General features: G+C 40.3%; 1 protein-coding gene across 2 annotated transcripts; it reads left to right on the forward strand.

Moving 5' to 3' along the window:
• Positions 1-1,125: 1,125 nt before the first annotated feature.
• On the forward strand, positions 1,126-17,082 carry LOC121317450 (matrilin-3-like). 2 transcript variants are annotated; one of them, XM_041253402.1, is made up of 6 exons: positions 1,128-1,485; positions 6,197-6,766; positions 7,928-8,050; positions 12,454-12,576; positions 16,066-16,167; positions 16,498-17,082. In XM_041253402.1, exons 1-6 carry the CDS (start codon positions 1,323-1,325, stop codon positions 16,551-16,553), a joined length of 1,137 nt encoding a protein of 378 aa, XP_041109336.1. In that variant the 5' UTR covers positions 1,128-1,322; the 3' UTR covers positions 16,554-17,082. The 2 variants fall into 2 exon arrangements, with proteins under 2 accessions (XP_041109337.1, XP_041109336.1); XM_041253403.1 differs by lacking the exon at positions 12,454-12,576 and having other exon boundaries at positions 1,126-1,485.
• The last annotated feature ends 327 nt before the right edge of the window (positions 17,083-17,409 follow it).

Raw genomic sequence — 17,409 nt, forward strand, 5'->3', positions numbered from 1 at the left:
TGGGATACAGTTCAGTTACAAAACACCAACGTTACCAAATTTGTATTTAGCAGACTGGTAGTATTCGCTCACACGACAAAAAAAAAAAAAAAAAAAAAAAGTGCAACGCTTAATTGATAGCTCTTATCAGTCGACAATTGATGCCTTTTTGAGACAATGACAAACTGTTTTGTTCCAGTTAATGATACAAAATGTATTTGTCCTGTAGTAAACTGGATTTCTTTAAATGTAAAGAACGACTAAATGTTCTTTAATTCACCTTTAGTTTTATTTCTTTTTTTTCTCGCACTCGTAATGTGCTTTCATAGAAAAAACGTGAAACCCAGTTTATATCATGACCTGCTTTATATCACGAATTCTGCCTACACGGCAATCATGATAGAAAGCGGGTTTCTTTATATCTGTCTATCTCTAATGTCTTCCTTTTTTAAATAAAAGGAAAGCCTTAAGTTTCTAACTAGTTATTAGAGTTGAAGGTTCTTGTGCCCTATTTGCCAATATAAGAGACAGAATAACTTACAATAATCTTTAAGTCACTGAAAACATTAACAGATATCCTACCATTTCCTCCAAAATCACAAGTTCAGAGTCGGTATATAAAGGTGTTTTGGTTGCTAGTTTATAAAGGGAATCTTGATGGACTCAAGCCTATTGAGACAGCTGGGGGCCGTCTGGTCAGACTTTACAATTTGCTACAAAGCACCCCTTATCCTTATCTTTTAGTTTCTTCATAAAAGCAGTAAGTGCCTTCAAGCATTAAAGTAATCGAGATGCCTGTCTGGTTCTGATAAAATCCAATACACTAACTGTTTAATTATTGGTTGTGCAATTAAGAACAAAAAAAATATTGTGAGAAATATCCAGAAAGTCTTTGACCTCTGACCACACTGGGGATGCAAATCACTCCCTATTTTCTCAGTAAATTTCCATTCCAGATGATTTCAGCAGAAACAAACCTTTTCACTTTTCATTGTGTTTAGCCTCTGGATAGAGCAACAATGCAGGGTTTTTTACATTTCCATTTTACTTTGCATTTACAAACCACTCGATCTGATATGACATACGCCTTGGATTATGCTTTGCTTTGCTTTCACAAAAACTCAGATTTTTAGTTTGTGCTTTGCAGCCCTCATATATATATATTCAGGATACATAATTTACCATTCCTTCTGGTTCAGGATTGGTTAAGGATCTTACACGTGTCTTGTATTCGGGTCTTTAAATTTGCCCAAGCTGGTGGGCTAATAATGCTGGTGCTCAGTCTGGTCTTTTACACCTCTGTTAAGAAGACATAGCAAGGAGTGAAAAATAAGATTTCAACAATGAAGTCTTTATTTGGCGGTCTCCTCTTCTGCTTCTCCCTCTTGGCGGTTCAAGTTCATGGAACTAATTTCAGGTTTTATGGCTATGAGCCACAGAGGATTTCTGCAGCTATCCCGTACACCAGTCCTGTCCAAGCAGCTCAGAATGCCATTAGTGCAACAGGTAAAATTATTTCATTATTACAGAAAGCATCTAGACTAAATTAGGTTATATAGGTTTACAATTTAAGCTATAATGGTATTCTGTAGAATTCTGTTGGAAATGTGTACAGTATCAAATTGATAGTGTGTATATGTGTGTGTGTATATATATATATATATATATATATATATATATATATATATATATATATATATAACATTTTTAGAAGTTTTTATTTGTAATATAGGATAGCTTTTATTTGGGTTTTCTTTTTAAATGGTGTGTTGCCTGGTTCTAGAAAATTCTACTGTAGTGTACAATTACAAGGAGGTTTATCAGGTAACTTATGAATCAGCTTTTCTTATTGTGCTAAAATAATATATTCACCTCTGTGTCTTAATGGAAGAATTGGATACCAGATGCATATTTTATTAAAACTTATTTATAATAACTACAAAGTTTACATGCTGTTATGGAAATATTACAAAATATGTGGTTCTAAATATATTTCTGCTACTGTGAACATTAATTACAATAATCTGTTTTGTTATTTGAATTTTTTTAGAAGCAAGTGCTGTTTTTCCCCATTAAATTATACCAAACAAAAGTATATAAGCTAGAGCAAATGATGCTAAACCAGGTTTAATCTTTTTTTGTTCACATAACAGAAACACCATTATTATTATTATTATTATTATTATTATTATTATTATTAATAATAATAAATAATAATAATAATAATAATAATAATAATGCATACATAAATAAACTAATGCACTAGCAATTTGCAATGCAATTTCTGGCAAAAGCGTGCCTTTCAAAAAAATGATGAAGCGCTTCATTATTAACCATGGTTATGGAAAGTATTGCATTAAGTGAATATATTGCACATGTCATTATTGGATTAATTCTCATTAAATTAAATGAATGAAATGCAATGATGGATTTGCACCACATGGGTCTGCCAAACAAACATTTTCCTGCAACAGACCTGTTCCCTATCTGGAAATTGCACGTCCAATAACAATGTATTTTTTGACACCCATGAATATTATTGCAAGAACAAATCAACAATTAAACTAGGTAAAGCTAGGTTGGCAGTACAGTGAGCCTTTTAGTTGTTTGATTATTTAAAAATGATAACTGTTTCACCAATAAAATTAGGTGAGTTTAGGATCATTTGCAGAAAATAACTTATTTGTAATTTCTATGTGCTGAACTTGAATTTTTAGTGTTGCCAATTTACAGAACAAAAAGCAATTGTATTCCAATGTACCCTAAAACCACCCCCTGTCTCCCTATATAGAAAGCACTATGCATAGCATGTGGTCGTTTAAAATCCTATTCCAACTGGGGTGGCAATGTTAAAATCAACAAGAATTAAACCTTTTCAAACTGGTTTTGCTACCTCTACCATCAGTACTATTGCCACTGCTTCCTTTTTCTTTGTCAATTTGATAGTGAATATATTCTGCTACTTTGTTACATGTGCTTCCCAGCTTTATGTAAAGAATCAGCTGATCTTCTGTGGATCTTTTGTCTCGACTGTCAGTATCTGACCTTCATTATCAGTAACTTAGTTGGTTTAAAGCTGCATTTTATTTTGTAAAACAGCAAATCAAACATAAACATCTAGGTCATTTCTGCTTCTGCTCAACATACAATTTTGGTATGAAAAGTAAAACGGAAAAGGATAATGAGACAGACTTCTCGGTGGAACTACTAGTTATAGAGATAGGAGGGGGGTGAGTTTAAAAAAAAAATGCAAGTAAAACCAATATGTTTCCTTTCAGTCAAATATAAATTGCATAAAGGGGAAGAACGTTAGAACCTGGTATACAATATAACGTTTAAATTAGCTATGCATTACATACTAAATCTCTGAAAGTAAGTGAAATAAAAGTTGTACAATACATTACTGCATTTTAAAATTGACCTCATCAATGCTTCTACTAATGGCATACAATAATTCACATTCACAAGGGCATACAATAATTCACATTCACAAGGTCAGCATTTAAACCAGTGCTCTACTGTGTCTCCCTCTTGGTGGCTCAAGTTCATAGCAACAATTATAGGTTTCATGGTCAACATTGTCGGCAGCCATAGAAGCTTTATCCACCAGTCTGGCACTCCAGACCCATCATCTGACCAGAGCAGCCGCTCAGTACCCAAAGCAACAACAACGCCACCAATAGAAATACAGTTAGATCACTTCCCAAGCAAAAGTTCACTTTCTGTAGCAATGCATCTTTGCTAAGCAGCAGCACAGCTATTGTTGGTAAGAACATATCCTCCCAGGTTCTGAAGAGTCTTCACTACTTTCAGATGCCCCCCTTTCCTTGGTCAAACAGTTGTTGAGGTCAGGTTTGTACATACAGTCAAACTAACTCTGTTTCAAGGTGATAAAATACTATTGTGGGAATATGAGTCATGTTTTTTTTTTTTTTTTTTTTTTTTTTTTTGCTTTTTCTTCCCATTGCCTAGCTTGAAAATGTTTTGCTTTGTTCCATTCCAGTGTTATTGGGAATAATAACTTGCTTTGTTTACAGGACACTGACAATAACACTGACAAGTTATTGGCTTTTAACTTAAACAGCAAATAGTTTATTACAACAAGAATATGGGAATCATTTTTGGTCTTCAATTTCTTAGTACAAGATATTTTTTATTTGTGTTGCCAATAATTCTCACAGGGCTAGAACATTTTTTGACAATAATGTAATTTAACCTATTATACCTATTACGTGTATATATATATAACCAATCCTCAGAGTTGGGGAACATTGTCAGAGCAGAAGGAAGCAAGTTTTCTTCCAGGACAACCTTGTACTTGGCTTGATTCATGCGTCCTTCACAAAGACAAATCTGCCTGATTCCAGCCTTGCTGAAGCACCCCCAGATCATCACCGATCCTCCACCACATTTCACAGTGGGTGCGAGAGTGGCTTGTAGGCCTCTCCAGGTCTCCGTCTAACCATTAGACAACCAGGTGTTGGGCAAAGCTGAAAATTGGACTCATCTGGGGGTGCTTCAGAAAGGCTGGAATCGGGCAGATTTGCCTTTGTGAAGGGCGCATGAATCAAGCCAAGTACAAGATTGTCCTGGAAGAAAACTTGCTTCCTTCTGCTCTGACAATGTTTTCAAACTCTGAGGATTGGTTTTTCCAGCAGGACAATGCTCCATGCCACACAGCCAGGTCAATCAAGGTGTGGATGGAGGACCACCAGATCAAGTCCCTGTCATGGCCAGCCCAATCTCCAGACCTGAACCCCATTGAAAACCTTTGGAAAGTGATCAAGAGGAGGAAGGATGGTCACAAGCCATCAAACAAAGCCGAGCTGCTTGAATTTTTGCGCCAGGAGTGGCATAAAGTCACCCAACATCAATGTGAAAGACTGGTGGAGCATGGCAAGATGCATGAAAGCTGTGATTGAAAATCAGGGTTATTCCACCAAATATTGATTTCTGAACTCTTCCTAAGTTAAAACATTAGTATTGTGTTGTTTAAAAATGAATATGAACATATTGTCTTTGCATTATTTGAGGTCTGACAACACTGCATTTTTTTTGTTATTTTGACCAGTTGTCATTTTCTGCAAATAAATGCTCTAAATGACAATATTTTTATTTGGAATTTGGGAGAAATGTTATCAGTAGTTTATAGAATAAAACAAAAATGTTCATTTTACCCAAACACATACCTATAAATAGTAAAACCAGAGAAACTGATAATTTTGCAGTGGTCTCTTAAGTTTTTCCAGAGCTGTGTGTGTGTGTGTGTGTGTGTGTGTGTGTGTGTGTGTGTGTGTGTGTGTGTGTGTGTGTGTGTGTGTGTGTATATATATATATGGTTGGAAATGTGTCTGGTGCTAAATTCTCTGGGAACATCTAATCCATAATTATCATCTAATTTCTAATGTATGGAAAAATTATATTATATTTGTCCAGTCAGGGGACTGAATATCAATTAACAATCATATTGTGACTGTTTAAGGTTAGGATTAAGTTAAAAGTTGTTTGGTAATTAAAATTGTGAATTAGCATTATGATTAGATTTGTGTAGATGTACAGTATCTGGAGGTTTGAATGGGTGTTTTTGGATCAGAATTAAATGCATTGTCTGGAGAAGACAAAACTTGACCCTGGTATCTCCTGTGTCCCAGCACCCTCACCCCTGGTATGGATTTCATGCGGAATTAATTAAAACTATGTAATTGTAATTGCAATGGATGTTACAGTATACAACCATTGTACTGAATACTTTCTTTGTGCAATTTGTTTTCAAAACAAAATGTTAATGTTTCAAAAGGAAAAGCTATATTTTAAGGAAAACAGACGTTTTATTCTATTTACTAAACAAGGGCAATGGTTAGTAGATCTGGTTCATTGAGTTTTAATATTTCTTATACCTGTATTTTTCCTCTGAATGTTGAAACAAGCTTGCATACCTTTCTGCAGTGCCTCAATTAGTAAAAATATCACATTTTGTAACATAATGTGAAATAAAAAGACAAAATACAATTGGGGCTTACTACGAATAGCAGTTTTCAAAAAACTACCTTTGATAAGTCGAACAATTGGATTTTCTGTGCATTAAAAAAAAAAAAAAAAAATCTACCTGGACTGTAAATATGAAGTTGAAAACAGCAGCTTCCAATGCTGCATAATAAGCATTCAAGGCTGCCTAATAACTGCTAATATTATTTTCTTTTCTTTGCATCATTATCAGGGATACAGTGCAAGAGCCGCCCCTTGGACCTGGTCTTAATAATCGACAGCTCCCGCAGTGTGCGTCCAGGGGAGTTCGAGAAAGTTAAGATCTTCATTTCAGACATGATCGACACCTTGGACATTGGCCAGTATGCCACAAGAGTGGCAGTCATAAACTATGCCAGCACGGTCAAAATTGAGTTCCACCTCAAGACCTACTTTAACAAAGTAGATATGAAGCAGGCTGTGTCCCGGATCAAGCCCCTTTCGACAGGCACCATGAGTGGCTTGGCCATTCGGACTGCCATGAACGAGGCTTACACAGAGGAAGCTGGAGCACGGCCGCGGTCCCAGAATATCTCCAAGGTGGCCGTCATTGTGACAGATGGGCGGCCGCAGGACAAGGTCCAGGAGGTGTCAGCCCAGGCCAGGGCCTCTGGAATGGAGATCTATGCCATTGGTGTGGACCGGGCCGATATGCAGTCCCTGAGGCTGATGGCCAGCACGCCTCTGGATGAGCATGTCTTCTATGTGGAGACCTATGGTGTGATAGAGAGGTTCACCTCCCAATTTAGGGAGACACTATGCGGTAAGATGCTTGCGGAAAGGTGACACTAAAATACTGTGGTGCTACTGCCCTCTGTTGGTTGATCTTTTTCAATTGGTCAGCTACACTATACCAGTCATAGGTATCCAGTAGAGTTGATTGATATTAATGTTCTAGTATTCAAACAGCAATCTTTTAATGGTAAAACTATAGGGTCGTTAACCAACCTATAGGATGAGACTGTGTTTGATTTTGGGAGCATTTTATGGTTCTGGGAAATTACACTGGATTTTATTAACATCCTATGTATGATAATTCCTTTTGTAAATCTTACATTAAATGCAGTGCTATTTTTCTATTCTCTAAAATCTATGTCTTTTAATATTAGCAGCATTTTGTAGTAACAAGGAATGCATCGTCATCCTATAGGGAACAAGTTTCTAATTTATCTATAGTTTCCTGTTTGCTTGATTCCTTTAAATAAGTTTAAATCACAATTCAAGGGAAACAAATGTGTTTTTGTAATTTGGAATCTCATAACTATAAATAGTTGGACATCTATTAAAGAGAGTCTAGCAATTGGTATTCTGCTGAATACTGTGCTTTCAATGCAGCTACAAATCCATTCATTTATCTTGCATGTATGCTTGCCAGTTCCACAAGGACGCTTAAATGAATGTGCAGCATAGAGGGTGTAATGTGAAATTGTAGGCGAGCCAAATACACTGTATGTCTTCATTCAAAAAGCAATTGATGTAATTGCAATAAAAAGTAAATGCATTTGTGTTGTATCAGTGATCTACTGATACAACACAAATGCATATATACTGACCTGCAAGCAAGTCAACAGAGTTTAATATCGGCACACTTACATCCAATAAAGCTTGTTATTTAGTCAACACAAATCAAATAATATTTTACACAGAACTGAGTAACCAGGAAAATATAGAACCAAATTTAATCCAGCAACAGGTTTACTGTATGACACTCAATTATTATGCATGAAATATTTAGTAGATTTATAACGATTTAAACTAATACTCCAACAGTAGTCTCGGCAGCACAGTTATAGGTGAGTAAAATATCTCATGAACCTGTAAAGACGTGTAACTGATGTATTTAGAATTTCACTAATATGCTACTTTTACAGCGGATTAATTTAACAAATCTGCAAAAGCATTTCTCTAAACATGCTTGTTACAGGTCTGGATATTTGCTCCCTTGAAACCCATGGATGTGAACATATTTGCGTGAGCACCACAGATTCCTATTACTGCAAGTGTAAGGATGGGTATATCTTGAATGAAGACAAGAAAACGTGCTCAAGTAAGACACCCAACAGCTGTCAGGGTTGCTATGACCTGGGGGGGGGGGGTCACTATGACATGGTTGCTATACTGTTTTCCCCCTCCCCCCACTTATTTGTAAGTGTTTACTTAATAAATTTTTCAAATAGTCAACTAAATTAAAATAATCTTATTATCATCGGTATTGTTGTTATATCTATACGTGTATACACAAGATGTATACGAGGTAAGTGTTGATTACGTAAACAGGAACACACTGAAATCTACATTTTAGGCCAACGTTTTCTTTACAAACTTGTACATGGTATGTCCCACAGATGGGTAATGGGTAACCAATCACACGATTGGTTACCCATTGCTCCAACATGTTTTAGTTTGTTTGGTTCTGTAAAGGATAATGTTAGTGTTCACACTGGGTCCGTTTAGAGGGTTTGGTCTGCAGTTGGTACATTGTTAATCGTCCGGTTTTGCTATTGTATTTTTTTTTGTATAAACTACAAACCTGCATCAGTGTGCTCTACAGGTAAATAGCAGAGTAAGGTTGTGTTAGTGTTATTCAAAAATAAAATAAACAATTATGTTGGGTATTTGTTTAAATCATTCTGATTATGTGTATACCATATTGTAACGACCTGGCAGGCTGTTCTAAGAGAACTTGTTTTGCTTTTCGGATGCAGAGAGAGTGTTGAGCAGTACGGGGAAGATGAACACTCCAGATTCAAAGTGCTTGAGCTGGCAACTGGTATGAAGATCCAGCTTGTGTAGGACAGAAAGTCCAGGCCAAGAATGCAGGGGTCCTGAACAGCTGCTACCCAGATGGGGTGCTGTACTGTCTGGTCCGCCACTTGAATTGCCACAGTCCCCCTCACCTTCATGGGCGCCAGTTCCCCCGTAACTGTACAAAGCTGGACGGACGTAGGCTGGTAAAAACCGTAGAAGGGTTTGGTACATTAGAGAGAGAGGAGCCAAAGTATTTTTTTCAATCCAGTAGTACATTTAAAAAAGGGGACATCATTAACCAGTAAAGTTTATTGTTTTGAAGGAATGACTATATAATGTTCAGAAGTGGGATTATGGAGCGCACACCAGTGAGAGCGAAGGCAGAAGGGGGAATTTCGCAGTTGCTGAGTGTAGACTGTCTGCGGCAGAGACTGGAATAACTTGTGGCTGAGCTGGAAATGGCAACCAAGCGATGTGTAAAAGCCAGGGCCCAAGATGGTACAAGGGGGAGGAGAGACAGTGATTCGCAAGACCAGATGAAACCAGAGAAGGTAACATCAGCACAACAGGGCAAGGCGACCACTGCTGTGACGTCAGCATGAGGCGTGGAAAGACTGGGAAATGTAAACAATAATGGCGCCGCCCATATGCAAACAAGATTTTTATGGGCAGCTTAACTGCAGTGCAGCATCTAGGCAGCTACAGTAGTTAAGCCCCGAGATGGGCCCCGCTCCGATTGCGGGAGGGTAGAAGAGCTAGGCGGAAGTGAAGAGGTTGTAAAGAGGACTAGACTGACACAGCCCAGTGATGTGACGATTCTGGGGTTTGATGGGAGGAGGGCTTTGCTATGCAGCTTACAATATTGGCATAGCTGCATGGCTGGACTGACAGCCATAAGGCCAGCCGGCTGACAGCTGTGCTGAGGGGTGAGGTGCAGCTTGTCCTCCTGAACCTCTCCCCCACCTGCCTGGGAAGCTACCAAGCCCTGAACGAAACACTGGTGAGACATTACACTTACAAGGGAGCCCGGCCCTGGCCTTAGCCTACCTCCTTGGGACAGCTGGTCCGCGATCGGGACTCCTTCGGCCACCGCACACAAACAGCCAGTGATGGGACCCCGCAGACAACGCTGGAACAACAGCCAATGCCCCTATCTCAGCGCCAGCAAACTCCAGCCCGGAGGTTTCCACCCCTCACACAACCATTCCCAGAGAATACAGCTCTCTCCCGGGATCAGCACCCTCCACCACAGAGGCCGCTGCCAGCCGTCTTGGAGAACTCAGCCCTGCTCCAGGTTGGTGTCAAACAATAATACCCCCCTCCCACCACCAGTTAACCCTCACTAGCCCATGCAGCAGTGACCGCTGTCTGGCGCTGCAGCTGTGAGGGGTTTGGCCCACAACAACCGGATCAGCTGTAGGAACTGCTGCTAAAGTACAAGGACAACTTTGCTGCCACTGAGGAGGGAGTTGGACAGACACATCTGGTACAGCATCGCATCGATACTTGGGAAGCCACACCTATCAAGCTTAGTCACGGCCACCTGCTAGTGGCATGCCAGGAGGCTGCAGAGATGATATGAAGGGAAATGAGAGAAGCCGATCTGATCGAGCCCTCAGACAGCCTCTGGACAACACCAGTGGCGATGGTACCCAAGAAAAATAGTGAGTGGAGGTTCTGTGTGGACTACAGGTGGCTGAACGAGGTAACCATAGAAGAACTCGTACCCCCTCCCTCACAATGTTGGTCACTGTATCTGGTAGCCGGATCTCTGGATCACAAGACTACTGGCTGATAGATCTGGCACCCGACGCACAGCCAAAAAATGTGTTTTCAATCAGCAAGAGGCTCTAGCAGTTCTGGGTCATACCGTTTGGGCTCTGCAACACTCCTGCCACCTTTGAGAGGTTGATGAAGAAAGTCTTGGTCGAAGTTCCACCCCAAGAGTGCCTGGTCTACCTGGATAGCCTTCTGGTGCACAGAGCCTCCTTTCAGTCTGCCCTAGATGCACTCAAGGGAGTATTGGAATGCATGGCTGCAGCTGGTCTGAAACTCCACCCCAAAAGTGCTGGTTCATGCAGCGAGAAGTTAACTTTCTGGACCACCAAGTCAGAGGAGTGGGGATCAGCACAGAACTCAATAAGGTGACTGCAGTTTGGAAATAGTCCACTAACCATTCACTTGGAAGGAGGAGCAACAAGCTGCATTTGACGCCCTCCGGGAGGCACTGACCCAGTCACCAGTGCTCTCTTCACCCAACCCCAGCCTGCCTATCTGCCTAGACACCGACAGCAGCAATGAGGGGATTGGCCTGAAGGTGATCACCTATTTCAGCAGGGCAGGAGCTACTGTCAGTGGTCACAGCAGTCCATCACTTCCGCCACTACCTCTGTGAGTTCCTCTTCACTATGAGAACAGACCATGTGGTCCTCCAGTGGCTCCTGACTTTCAGAGAACAAGAGGGACAGGTCACCTGCTGGATTGAGCAGTCCAACCCCCCCCCCCCAGCCTTGGGAGGATGTGGTGCCTTGAGACAGAGTCCTGCAGCACCAGTGGAAGGAGCTACTGGCGAAGCAATGTGGCAGATGGTGGTCCCCCAAGCTCTGAAGGAAGCGGTGCTGAGGGCATACCATGAAGCTCCAGGTACCAAGACCCTGTGGTAGATGCTCCACTGGGGGCCCGTAAGAGACCCACAGACTGGTCGCACGCCCCTTCCAGCACTCTCCTGTTGGCGGGCCCATGGAGAGGGTCAGGTCGATATCCTGGGGCCATTCCCATGGTTGGACAGAGGAAACCGGTTCATGCTAGCAGCCATGGAGCACTTCACAAAGTGACCAGTGGTGTACCCCCTTTTTGACCAAGAAGCTGAGACTGTGGTCAATACCCTGCTAGAAGGGGTTTTCAGCTGGTTTGAGGTCCCCCAGGAGCTTCACAGCAACCAAGGTAGCAATTTCAAGTGCCTGGTGTTGGCAGTTGAACAGTCACAAGACTCGCACCACCCAGAGTGTTAGTCTCTTGGAGCGGTTCAAATGCACTCTCACAGTTCAACTCGTGATCAGCACTGCCAGTCACCAGCACGACTGGGACACTCAACTGCCTTTGGTTCTGCTGGCCTGACATTTATTAAGAGTCTAGCAATTGGTATTCTGTTGAATATTATGCTTTCAATGCAGCTACAAATCCATTAATTTATCTTGTATGCATGCTTGCCAGTTCCACAAGGACGCTTAAATGAATGTGCAGCATTATGTATGTCATAATTCAAAAAGCAATTGATGTAATTGCAATAAAAAGAAAATGCATCACTTGGAAACAAGTGATATACTGACAGGCAAGCAAGTCAATAGAGTTTAATATTGGCACCCTTACATCTAATAAAGCTTGCTATTTAGTCAACACAAATAAATTAACATTTTACACATAACTACACAGTACCAGGAAAATATAGAACCAAATTTAATCCAGCAACAGGTTTACTGTATGACACTCAATTATTATGCATGAAATATTTAGTAGATTTATAACGATTTAAACTAATACTCCAACAGTAGTCTCGGCAGCACAGTTATAGGTGAGTAAAATATCTCATGAACCTGTAAAGACGTGTAACTGATGTATTTAGAATTTCACTAATATGCTACTTTTACAGCGGATTAATTTAACAAATCTGCAAAAGCATTTCTCTAAACATGCTTGTTACAGGTCTGGATATTTGCTCCCTTGAAACCCATGGATGTGAACATATTTGCGTGAGCACCACAGATTCCTATTACTGCAAGTGTCACGATGGGTATATCTTGAATGAAGACAAGAAAACATGCTTAAGTAAGACACCCAACAGCTGACAGGGTTGCTATGACCTGGGGGGGGGGGGGGGGGGGGGGCAGTGGTGTAGTCGAGGGTATACGTAGGTAAACAGCATTTACCCAATTTTAATTTGGTAATATAACATTTACCCACTTCTCATATAAGGGATACAGAGTTTACTCATTTCTACTCTCCTGTGATATGCACATACTAGGTTAAAGACAAGACAGTTTAACAGTGAGCATCTGTGCTGTTTTTGTACGTGCAAGACTGACAGCTGAGAGCTCTCAATTAGAAATGTGGCGCGAGCACGGGGTGTGGCCACTGGACTGCATGTTCTGTTTGTGTGTGTGTGTGTGTGTGTGTGTGTGTGTGTGTGTGTGTGTGAGTGTGAGTATTTTGTGATTGGTTGTTTATGTTCTGTTAATGTTATGTTGTTAGGCACAGTGGACCTCCTAGTAGCCTTCATCCTAGCCCATGAAAGGATCTGTCGGGTCTGAACAACACCTGAGAGGGAATGGACTCTTTGGGGGTGGTGGGAGCTCTGATTGGCTGAGGGACAATAACAATGTATCCGTTCATGTTCAATCTATCTCTGTTGAATCTATCTGTTCAGCTCCACCAAAAGGGCGTTTACCCACTTTTGGATATGCATAGATGTGTTCTACATAATGCCCCATTCACACTGATGCATGTGTCCTTATGTGAATTTAAATTGTGAATCCTAGTTGAAAAGAAATGTTTAAACATGTCCCACAGAACCTGTCACACTACTGATTACCCATTGCTCCAACATGTTTTGGTTTGTTTCGTTCTGTAAAGGATAATCTTAGTGTTCACACTGGGTCCATTTAGAGGGTTTGGTCCACAGTTGGTACTGTCTGGTACATTTGAAATGAAGTTTGAACAACAAAGTCCACTTGGGAAATTAACCGTATTGCCGGACAGTAGTACAAAATTCAACCTCCTGCACCAGCTGAATTAACATTTTGATGGCTGCTTGCTGCTCCAGTTGAGCCCCCAGGTCCTGAGTTAACCAGAAAGCTACATAACGCTTTTGCCAGGGACCAACTGATAGCTGCAGATTCCCGGCAGACGCGGAATTATGACACCCGGGCATAGGGGAGACATTTTGAAGATGGGGAGCTTATGTGGGTCTACAGCCCCCAGCGGAAGAGTGGCCACTGGCTTGGGCCTTGCCAGGTCCTGGAGAAGATCAGGGAGGTTGTCTACCGAGTTACCTCCCAGAGGATAACAGGTGGCCCTCCACCAAGACTGGCTGGCCCATTACAGGTGGTTCCAGTTCTACTAGGACTTGGAGTCCACCAGCCACAGCTGCTAATTTTAGATGTAGTAGAAGCTTACGACACTCTGTCGATCAGTAGAGAATTACAGAGAATTACAGCACTGTTATTCCACAAATTTATTTTAGTTTTGTAATATAATCATATACAACAAGACTACATTAAAAAATTATTCAAAAGCTCAAAGGATGTAACTTACAGCTGTCATGTATCTGGTCTCTATATCAACTCCCAACTTTGTGGAATTCTAAAACTTTATAGTCTCTGGGATCTTCTTTGCTTCATTCCCAGAAGGCAATGGAAGGATTAAGCATGCTCAGGAAATTTACACATTTTCTTGGTTTGCACTTGTAGCCTGCAAACCGATTTCACTTGAAAACTGCATTGTTAACACAAATGGGCAGTCCTGAAAAAGAAAATGGAGCGGGCACTTCAGGGTGACCAAAACTACGCCATATATGACAAAGATTTTTCTGGGGCCCTTCCCTCACTCTGACAGGGTGAACTGGATTGTTCTGATAGCTGTAGACTATTTCACCAAGTGGCCAGAAATGAATGCCCTGCCTGAACAGGAAGCAGAGTTGATGGCTGAAGTACTGCTGGAGGGCTTCTTCATCCAGTTCTGGGTCCCAGTGGAGCTCCACAGTGACCAGGGCTGTAACTTTGAGTCTCGAGTATTCAGCGAGGGAACTTAAGGGGGGGAGCTATTTAACGTTGTCTGTAATGTTAACATCACCATACTCCCTGCTGCAGTGTATGGTTACTGGAAAGTCAAGGGACACTGAACTAAGACTGTGATGGAACTGAACATGAAGTGACCTGCAGGGGTGGGACACTGTAAAAGGATGTTTGGGTCAGGAGGGGTGGGATTAAGGGGGGCGCTATAAGAGTAGCAAGTGGTAACACTTGTTGTTAACTGTCAGGCAATGGGGTTTCTTTCACATACTTTACATTGACGTGATGACCAAACCCTCATAGTGATAAGATAAGAAGAACATGAAATGATTTGGAATTTATTGTTGACATGAGCTTGATTCGGCTGCACATAATTAATCTTTTGACGCACAACTTTCATTGATTTACTTCTGGCATTGTTCTGTCATGATTGAATGTGCTACACTAATGGACTGCAGTGGACTTATTGTTCTGATCTACCTTTGCTTGGGTATAAAACTGTTTAAGTAACTTGTGATGCTGTCTCATATGGAGCAAGGTAACCAGTGGTGTACCACAGGGATCAGTATTAGGTCCTCTGCTATTCCTAATCTACATTAATGACTTAGATTCTGGTAAATTTGTAGACAGGACAAAAATAGGAGGAGTGGCAAACACCATTGCAGCAGCAAAGGTCATTCAAAATGATCTAGACAGCATTCAGAACTGGGCAGACACATGGCAAATTACATTTAATAAAGAAAAGTGTAAGGTACTGCACACAGGCAATAAAAATGTGCATTATAAATACCATATGGGAGATATTGAAATTGAAGAAGGAATCTATGAAAAAGACCTAGGTGTTTATGTTGACTCAAAAATGTGAAGAAGCTATAAAAAGGCCAACAAGATGCTTGGATATATAATGAAAAGTGTTGAATTTAAATCAAGGGAAGAATGTTAAAACTTTAGAACGCATTAGTAAGACCTCATCTAGAATCCTGTGTTCAGTTCTGGTCACCTCTATACAAAAAGGATATTGCTGCTCTAGAAAGAGTGCAAAGAAGAGCGACCAGAATTATTCTGGGTTTAAAAGGCATGTCATATGCAGACAGACAGACAGGCTAAAAGAATTGAATCTATTCAGTCTTGAACAAAGGAGACTCTATGGCAATTTGATCCAAGCATTTAAAATTCTAATAGGTACTGACAATGTCAACCCAGAGGACTTTTTCGACCTGAAAAAAGAAAAAGAACCAGGGGTCACAAGTGGAGATTAGATAAAGGGACATTCCGAATAGAAAATAGGAGGCACTTTTTTACACAGAGAATCTTGGGAATCTGGAACCAACTCCCCAGTAATGCTGTTGAAGCTGACACCCTGGGATCCTTCAAAAAGCTGCTTGATGAGATTCTGGAGTCAATAAGCTACTAGCAACCAAATGAGCAAGATAGGCCAAATATCTTCCTCTTGTTTGTAAACTTTCTTATGTTCTTATGTTCTTATATTGGCATGCCAGGGCATTCATTGGATTTTTTGTCTTTTCAGAAGAAGTAAAGGCAGTCGTGACTGTTGACCCATGCAAGTGCGAGTCACTCTTGCATTTCCAGAAGACGGTTCAGTCTACCATACAATCCCTGGCCAGCAGACATATCCTTTCAATAATTTATTCATAAATATGAGTCCAGCTAGAAATGCTGTAAGCAGGCAATAACAGACTGTGAAAAGCCTTTTAGTTGTATTTAGTTGGTCCATGTGGATTAGGGGGAATTTCAACCCAATTTTGCTGCACAGGGGTTTATAGATGCCCTAGGTTTGGTGGTTGAAATCCTGGATGTTTATAAGTCTGCCAATGTGTCGTGAAAGTTGGAGCAGGATGGTAACCACTCCTTTGTATTTTTTTCTGATCTTAGCTTTAGCTAATCTTTTACTCCAGCATTCTTCCATTTTGAATAATAGTTTTCCTTAACAGCCTTTCACTAGAAGAAATGACAAAAAGGGTGCAACAATACGAAGAAAGGGTGCCGCACGTCTAGAGCATGAAGAGCCAAGTGTTTTCCCAGGCATCAGCGGGAAGATCAGTTTCATTGAGCAAAGTTTAGTTGCCTCATACTTTTGTGGTCGGATTCCATGAAACTGTCGCTAGCGATGCACCCATTTATAACCATCCAAATACACCCATGCCATTTTATTCTTCACAGTACCTGTAAACATTACAATTGCAACATGCTGTCTAAAAGTTTGAAAAGCGTACCACTGATTACACTAGATATATGAAATCAAAAACAATACAAACAAGTCAGGTGGTGTTTAAACGTACTAGAATAAAGCTTAATAAAGGCTATTGCTATTCTACATCAGATTCATAGGACACTATGTGACATTCTGTGTACATATATATTGTACACACATCTGTGCAAAGCTCACCTGGGGATTACTCTTAGATTTGGCACAAGTAATGAATTTGTAATATTTTTGTATCAATATGGTAAGCATTTTATTTGTAAGCTTTGAGTAGTTTTTATTTAAATGTAAAATGAGAGTGTTGATAGATATACATTTAAAGTGCAGTATACATTTAAATAATATTTTGGATAACTGTAAAAAAATGTATGTGACAATAAACAGTTATTTGAAGTTTTTTTTTCTGCTTGTTGTTTCAGTGAAATTTCAAGATTATCAGCAACATTATCTCTCTCTTTCTCGCTCTCTCTCTCTCTCTCTCTTTCTCTCTCTCTCTCTTCATTCCGTATACTCCTTGTTATCAGACTGAAAGCTGACTATATTTTAATAATAACTCAACTTTTTAAAAAAAAATGTACCACATAAACAGGTTGAAAGTTGAAAACACACAAGCATGACAAATCCAGTTTACTACTTGGACACCTTGAC

Source organism: Polyodon spathula, chromosome 6 (genome assembly GCF_017654505.1).
Source record: "Polyodon spathula isolate WHYD16114869_AA chromosome 6, ASM1765450v1, whole genome shotgun sequence".
Taxonomy (NCBI): domain Eukaryota; kingdom Metazoa; phylum Chordata; class Actinopteri; order Acipenseriformes; family Polyodontidae; genus Polyodon; species Polyodon spathula.